Genomic DNA, 8,013 nt, shown 5'->3' on the forward strand with positions numbered 1-8,013 from the left:
TGTGGAGGGGCAGAGCTGGACTCCAGCCCTGGCTTGTGGCCTGGTCCATGGACACTAGCTGTACCCTGGAGGGGTGGCTGGTAGCCAGGGTCCCAGGGGCTGACCTAAGACTGGGGTAGGGCCAAGCGTGGCCTGGGAAGCAGGTGGAAGGGGCTGTGCCTGGAACTGTGTAAAGGTGATTCTGGCACTGGGGGAGGGCTGGGGTGGCCTGGGTGTGATGGGGAAGGGCTCAGGCCCAGAAGCCTGGCCCAGCTGTGGCTCGCACTGGCAGGGTGATGCTGGGCAAGGCTGGGCCTTTGCTGTCTGAGGCTCCATCTGTGCAAGTGAGTGGCTGAGAGGAGCAGGGAAGTCTCTAGAAAGACACCACACCACTCAGCTACTCGGCTCCAGGCAACCACCTGCCCCCATTCTGGGGAAAGAGGCAGAGAAGGGGCCTGGCACCCGGGCCCCCAAGCCCTTGCCCAACAGCCACCTGCTCACCAGGGGATGGCCACACACCCTTCAGGTCCCTGCTCAGACAGCTGCACCCAGGTTGGTCCTCCCTCGGCCTCTCAGCCCCAGACCCTCAGCCTCCACCTCGTCACACCCTGCTGTGGGTCCCACAGAGTCAGCAAGGGTCTGCTCCCACTCCCCACTGGTCTGGGGGCCTGGGAGCTGGCCCCGTCCCTCTCCTATCTTGGCCTCCATTACACCACGAGTGCCTTGCATATGTCTGGTCCTTATAAAAAGTTGCTAAATGGATGAATGAATGAATGAATGAAGTGCCTCAAGGCAGAGGGATGCATTTTGGAGCCCCTGGGGTGTGGCTGGGACTCCTGCTTGCCCAGGTGACAGCCTGAGGCTGAAGAAGCCCCTCCCTGTGCCCTGGTGCTTCCCAGCTCCTCCAGCCCAGGACCCTGCCTTGTCTAAGGGGTACCCACTCAGCCAGGACAGGGCCCGGGGCTGCTCTCCTGGAAGGCTGGAGTAGCGGGCTGTGCCGCCCTGAGCCAGGCGCTTCCCTCTTTGGGCCGCCACACCCTTGCGTGATCCTAGGAGCCCAGCACGAGGTAGAAGGGGCAGAAGCTGGGGGAAGGGTCATGGGCAAGGAACTTCTGCTCCAGAGACCTGGGCTTGTCCCCACACCGAGCTTGTTCCCGTGCCGGGCTTCTGGGTTCAAAACGAAGCCAGCAGGGCTGAGGGGAGGGGCCGGGCCGGTGGTTTTCCCTGCCCCAGGCTCCTTCATTGCCAATCTCAGGTGTAGTTCCTGCCAACAGCCTGATGGTACCAGCCACCAGGCCCAGGACCCTGGCTCCAAGGAGTGAGAGGAGCGGAGTGGGGAGAGGGCCCAGGTGCTAGAGGACGGAAGAGGGAGGAGAGGAAGGGCCGGCCGTGAGACTGAGAAGTGCCTGAGACCCACCAGGTTCTGCCCTACTCAGGGACATGCCCGTACCTGCCTGGCACTCTCTGACCTTCATTTCCTCACCAGCAAACAGGCACTGGGCGAGGACTGGCATGAGGGACCACAATGGCTCCTCTCCCCATTCCAACCCCTGGCTCCGAAGCTCAAGTCAGGTCACTGCCTACAAGAAGCCCTCCCTGACTGTACTGTCCCCATAAGCTCCAAGCTGTCCAAGGGCTCCTGACATCAGAATCACTCACTTTCTCCTGAAAGTAAACCATGCGTGGGGCCGCTGTTCATGCTTCCTGAGGGTGAACCGTGCGTGGGGCCGCTGTTCATGCTTCCTGAGGGTGAACTGTGCCTCGGGCCGCTGTTCATGCTTTTGCTAGGACCACCTGGCATGGGCAGCTCATCCTCCTGAGTAGCCCCACCAGGGCGGAGGCCTTCCTCCCCCAGAACTGAAACCCGCTGTGGCTTCCATGCCTGGCAGGAACCCAGCCACAGTGACGCCTGAGGCGTCCCACGGGGCTGAGCTAGATGTGCAGGGCCCTCCTCCTCTAGGCCCAGGCGTGGGGAGCCCACTCCCCCGTGCCCTACTCTCAGACCCCACTCTCAGGCCACCTGACATCCTGGACCCTCCAGTGCCACCAGGCCCAACAGGAATCCCAAACCTGTTCTTCCAGCAGCTCTCATGCCCCTGGCCACAGTGAGTCACCCTCCCACCTGCCATGCCCACCGAGTCACCACCCTGCCACTAAGCCCTGAGCTCTGCTTCCCAAGGCCCCTGGAAGCACCTTCCCCCAAGCCACCCATGCCTCTCACTGCACCCCTTGGACACAGGGACTTGGAGCTGCAGGAGACCTCCTCTCTCTGGGTGGGGGCATAGTCATCTGGGTCACCTGCCTTGGCGAAACTTCACTCGAAGAAGCCTGGCACCAGCCAGCAGCCAGGCACCAGATGCAAATGTGGGCTGCCCCAGGGGCTCCTGCCTGCACCCCTCCTGGTTTCCAAAGGCACTACTAGACAGCCCGTCCTGTGGGCAGGTCCTCCAGGTCCCGGGACTGTCAGGGAGAGCGCGGCCAGGAGCATTCTCCTCACTCGCCAGAATCCACAGTATCCATGATGTGGGGCTCAGCAAGGGAGAGATGGGGGAGGAAGCACCAGAGGGTCGGTCTCCAGCCCAGGCCTGACTGGCCCCAGGGCCCATGGTGCTCCCCAGAGCCTGAGAATCAGCCCAGCCTAGGACCATCCTCCCTGCCTTGCCCCCTGCCCTGGCCAGGCCCTGTTGGTGCCTGTTCATCAGCCATGTGGCAGCGGTGGCAGGAGGCTGGGCCCAGGGCTGACCTCCATCTCCCGCTCCCACTCACCATCAGCCTGGCCAGGGCAGGGGCAAGGCAAGTCTCTGTGGGTCCCTCCACACCACAGCTGGGTGCTGCCCAGCACAGGCGAGTGGCAGAGGGGGCTGGGCCAAGCAGGAACAGCAGGCCCAGGAAGGAACCACTGGGCCTGCTGTGGGGCAGACCCCTGCCTGGGGAGGCAGCGGGCACAGCACCCGGCGACAGCCAGGCTGGTGGGCGTGGGCCAGGCAGGGTGGGGCGGGTGCCGGTCCCAGGCTGATGCTTGCACAGAGCCCTGCGGATCCCGCGGGCTGGCAGGCTGCCCATCCCCGCCCAGCCCGTGCCTATAAGGCCCCGGCCGTGCAGGGACCCACACTGCTCCCTGACGGCGCCAGCGATGAGGACGGTCCTGCTGCTCGTCGCCGCCCTGGCAGTGGCTGTGGGGCCAGGTGAGGGGCTGAGCCAAGGGGAGAGGTGGGTGGGCAGCTCTGGCCTGTACCGTCACCAAATACTAGGAGGCTAGAGCTGACGACCTCCAGTCACAGAGAATCCCACCCTGTGTGCCAAACTCCTCACCTTTAAAACAGCAGGGAGCCTGTATCTTCACTTAATGGAGTCCCCCGTATACAATGTTTCAGAATCTGAGGATCTTAGAATTGAACCTTGGAGTCACGGACCCTGAGTCAGTGGAGCAGGGGTGTTTCTTGAGATGCTTCTCATTGGGAAGGTGGCCACCAGCCCCTCCTGATCCCCAGGTCTCCCCCAGCACAGCCTAGCATAGCCCAAAGGCCACCAGCCCCTCCTGGTCCCCCGGTGTCCCCCAGCACAGCCTAGGATAGCCTGAAGGCCACCAAGCCCTTCTTCTCATAGGCTCAGAGCAGCCAAGCTGGCAGGCCCTGGCTCAGTCAGGCCCTTGGAAACATGGCCATCTACTCTGTGGACAGCCCCTGGGGCGGGGGGACAGCAGCCAGGGCCCTGCAGGCTGTTCTTGGCATAGTCATAGAGCTTCCTGAGTCCTTGGAGGAAAGGCCAGCAGCACACCCGAGACAGAGCCAGGGCAGGACACCTCTTCCTAGCCAGCCCAGCCTGAGCACAGCTACCCTGAGGCTGCATTCAGGGCACTAGCCCTGATAGGGCCCAGGGCCGGGGGTTGGGGGCCCAGGGCAAGGGCAGCTTGGAGGGTGGAGGCCTCTGTCCTGGAGGGGTCTCTGCAGGTGGTGGAGTTGGCCTTACTCAGTCCCGTGCTCGACCGTCCCCTGCCCTGCTCCGCCCCGCCCCCGACAGCCCTTGCCCTCCGCTGCCACGTGTGCCGAAGCTCCAGCAACTGCAAGGAGCCCAAGGAGTGCCCAGCCAGTGCTCGATACTGCACAACTGTGATCACGGGTGAGCAGCCTCTGTCCAGGCGCCCGGGGGTGGGGGATATCCCTGGCTGACGTGGGTGCCAGCAGGGAGGTGGGCAGGAAGTGGGGGGCAGAGCAGGCCACTGGGCCTGACCAAGCTCTCCTGTGCCCAGTGGAGCCTCTGAGCGGGAATCTGGTGAAGAAGGACTGTGTGGATTCGTGCACGTCCACCCACACCCAGCAAGGCCAGGTCAGCAGTGGCGCCGGCTCCACCCAGTGCTGCCAGGAGGACCTGTGCAACGCACAGCTGTACAGCGCAGCGCCCACCCGCACCACCCTCGGCCTGGGGCTGGCCCTGGGCCTCCTGGCCCTCCTCTTAGCCCCCGGCCTGTGACCGCCCCCCCCCCAGGAAGGACCCTCCTGCCTTTCCTTCGCTTTCTCCAGGGATTCCACGGCTACCTTCCCCAGCCACAATGGGGGTGCCAGGAGCCCCAGGCTGGGGGCTTCCCTGAAAATCTGGGGCCAGGTCCAGGTGAGCATGGAGTACGGATGACTTGGAGCAGGCCCCACAGACCCCGAAGACAACACAGCCCCCGCCGCTTGGAGGGTGGAGGGCGGGAGCCTCCCCCCATCACACATTTCAAACTGTTTTTTTGCCGTTTATTTTTCTACTCAAATCTCTGCATGGACATAAAGGATTTAAACCGGTGTGTTTGTGTGTGTGCTATTCTGGGACAGAGGACATTGGGGGCGGGAATCAGGCCACACAGGTCCCCTTAGCCTCCAGCACATGTGCCCTGGGGCCAATCATGGAGCGATGCCCAAAATGACACCATCTGGGGAGAGACAGGCTGCTCAGATGCCTCCCCACTGCCCCAGAGGTGGAGGGCACCCTGGGGTGACACCTGCATAGGAGCACAAGGCAGAGGTTTGCTGGCCTCTCCCGCATGCAGCACCTAGGGGAGAAGGTGCCCCCTCACCTCTTCGCCTTCACCCTGGGCCATGCCCTGACACCAGGGTTCAAGAGCCTCCAGAGAGGCCGGCTTGGGGCACCCTAGGCCCAACCCCAGCCTCAGAGCCGTGTCCCGCAATCGTGGCCCAGGAAAAGTCCCATGGACCCCATCCCTGGGAACCCAGCAGCCCCCTTGGCCAGACCTCACCAGGGTGAAGTAGACTGGGCGGGGAGCATGACTCAGGGAGTGTGGGCCAGGCGGGGTCACCCAGAGGCAGGGAGGGTTCTGAGCCCGCTGCATGGATTCTGGCTGCATTTCCGGTACAAAGCTGTGGTGTGGAGTGAGAGGACGCCCTCAGCAGATGCCCCAGCAAGGAGCTCTTTCCCTCTTGGACAGGGCCAGAGGCTCCCGAAGGCTGCCCCCAAGTCCCCAGCAGGATAAGTCTCAGGCCTCACTCGGGTCAGAGCAGAGCTCCACCTTCCCCAGGCCAGTTCCCTCGCAGGCCTGGCCTGGGAGAAACCCATGGTGGCCAAGTCCTCTCTGGCCCTGGCTGGCAGACAGTGGCATGGGTGTCAGCCGGTGAAGGGTCAGCGGTGTTTCCTGGCCCCGGGTCCAGGCACTCAGCTCTTTGTCCCCAGCACTGTGAGGCCAGCACCATCACCACCCCGAATTCCAGCCGAGGGCCTGGGGGCGAGCTGGGTGCTGGATGGTTGTTGGAGGTGGAGAGTAATGTGGGGAGGCCTGCTCTTAACATGTGTCCATCCTGCCTCCCCTGGGACCCAGAGACATTGTGCAACCCCACCCTGGAGGGTTGCCTGACCAGTGCCCAGCCAAGGCACTGTGACCCAGGCCTGGGTCTGGGTGAGCTTCACTGTCCCTACTTGGGATCCCCTTTCTCCACACCCAGTCCCCACCTCCCCAGGGTGGCCGAGGTGGGTCACTTCTTGCCCTGACTAAGAGACCCCAGGCAAAGCACTCCGCCCCCTAGCGCCTCCATCTTCCTCCACTGGGCACCCACCCGAGGCCGCCAGCACCCCATCTGCTGCCCATGGCTGTCAATGGTGGCCCTGGCCTCCTGCAAAGCCTCAGCCCTCCTCCTGGCCACCACAGGACTGTGGGCATTTCCCATTTCCTCTTGTGCACTCCCAGGGCCCAGACCTACCTAGTGCTCCTGCACTTGGCTGGAACTGGGGGTGGTGATGGTGCTGGCGTCATGATGTGGGGGACAAAGAGCTGAGTGCCTGGACCCGGGGCCAGGGAGCACCACTGACCCCTCACCGGCCACCACTCACGCCATGGTCTGCCAGCCAGGGCCGGAGGGGACTCGGCTGCCATGGGTTTCCCAGGACAGGCCTGCAAGGGAACTGGCCTGGGGAAGGTGGAACTCTGCTCTCACCCAAGTGAGGCCTGAGACTTATCCTGCTGGGGACTTGGGGGCAGCCTTCGGAAGCCTCTGGCCCTCTCCAGGAGGGAAAGGGCTCCTTGCTGGGGCGTCTGCTGGGGCCCTCCTCTCACTCCACGCCAGTCTTGTACCGGAAATACAGCCAGAATCCATGCAGTGGGCTCGGAACCCTCCCTGCCTCTGGGCGACCCCGCCTGGCCCACACTCCCTGAGTCATGCTCCCCACCCAGTCTACTTCACCCTGGTGAGGTCTGGCCAAGGGGGCTGCTGGGTTCCCAGGGATTGGGGTCCGCCCAGGTAGCTGGACTTGCCCTGGGCGGTGGCTGTGGGTAGTCAGTGCCCACATGGCTCTGAGGCTGGGGCTGGGCCTGGGGTGTGTCAAACCAGCCTCTCTGGAGGCTCTTGAACCCGTCTCAGGAGCATGACCCAAGTGAAGGGGCCCCTTCTACCCTGAGTGCTGCCATGCCAGAGGGCCTGCATGCATTCCTGGGGTGAGGCCTGAGTCGGAGCCTCTTCTCGTGGCCACCGGAGAGCTGGGTGCTGGGGCTCGGGCACAGGGAAAATCCTCCCTCGCCCGGGCCAGTGCCGCTCATTGGCCCCATCTGTGCCCTTTTTCACTCCATTCTGGACAGGCGCCTGGAGGCCCCCAAGTGCCCAGGGCAGGGCATGTGAAGGGACCTGGGCATGAGAGTCGGGCAGACAGCAGAGGAGTGGGAGTGCCCAGGCTGCAGACCACCCACCCCCATTTCCGTGTGGGGAAACCAAGGCTGGGCGAAGGAAAGCGACTTCTGTGCACCTCCAGGCAGGCTGACCACAGGAATCCTCGTCAGGGCCGGGGCCGGGGCCAGCCGCTTCAGGAACGGGGTGGCCAGGGCTGCCCTCGTGGGATCTGGCTGCTCAGGCTGGGCGTGGAGGGAGGCTCTGCGCCCAGGGCAGCCTGGAGGCAGGAGGGAATGCCACCTCCCTCACCACTCCCATCCTGGAAAGTCAGGAAGCTGGGGCGGAGGGAGGGAGTTCCACCATGGGTCAGGGAAGACTTGGCAAAGCGGTGGCCGGTACAGGGACAACGGAGGCAGCATGGGCTGTAGGGTCCAGCCTTACAGGGTCTGTGAGCCACTCCCGGCTGCTGCGGAGATGAGAAATTGTAGAAATAAAAGATACAAGACACAGAGATGGAGAAAAGAGAGTTTGGGCCCAGGGGTCCACTGCTCCCCAGATCGCAGAGACCTGCAGTGGCCCGGAATGCCAGAAGCTCTCACTTTTACTGAGTTGCAAATCTGGGGGCAAGGTAGGTAGGACGTGGCCTTGGTGGTCGGAGACTGGGGGCAGGGTGGATAGTGCGTGGCAGCGATAGGGTCAAGCACATCACGTGTCATTCAGGTAGAGGCTCAGGAATTTCTGGCCCCCGCAGCGAGGCAAGGAGCATAATGCATCAGCGCCTTTTCCATCTTACCGAGAAAGAACTGAAACATTAGGATTTGTATTACAATTACTAATTATCTTTTCTAAGACAAAAGGAGCAGAAGCAGAACAGAACCAGGTGCAGAAGCAGATCATGAGAGTGGACCTGGAACGTGACCGCTGAGGCACAGCCTCACACAGA

At 63.2% G+C, this 8,013-nt stretch overlaps 1 protein-coding gene and 1 pseudogene across 1 annotated transcript; both read left to right on the plus strand.

Annotated features, from left to right (window-relative positions):
* Nucleotides 1–3,089: 3,089 nt before the first annotated feature.
* LY6D (lymphocyte antigen 6 family member D) lies at nt 3,090–4,763 on the plus strand. Its single transcript, XM_002759193.6, has 3 exons — nt 3,090–3,164; nt 4,000–4,098; nt 4,229–4,763. Exons 1-3 carry the CDS (start codon nt 3,113–3,115, stop codon nt 4,447–4,449), a joined length of 372 nt encoding a protein of 123 aa, XP_002759239.3. The 5' UTR covers nt 3,090–3,112; the 3' UTR covers nt 4,450–4,763.
* LOC144579818 (uncharacterized) lies at nt 3,233–3,994 on the plus strand (annotated as a pseudogene).
* Nucleotides 4,764–8,013: the final 3,250 nt, after the last annotated feature.

This window comes from Callithrix jacchus, chromosome 16 (genome assembly GCF_049354715.1).
Source record: "Callithrix jacchus isolate 240 chromosome 16, calJac240_pri, whole genome shotgun sequence".
NCBI classification, from domain to species: Eukaryota; Metazoa; Chordata; class Mammalia; order Primates; family Cebidae; genus Callithrix; species Callithrix jacchus.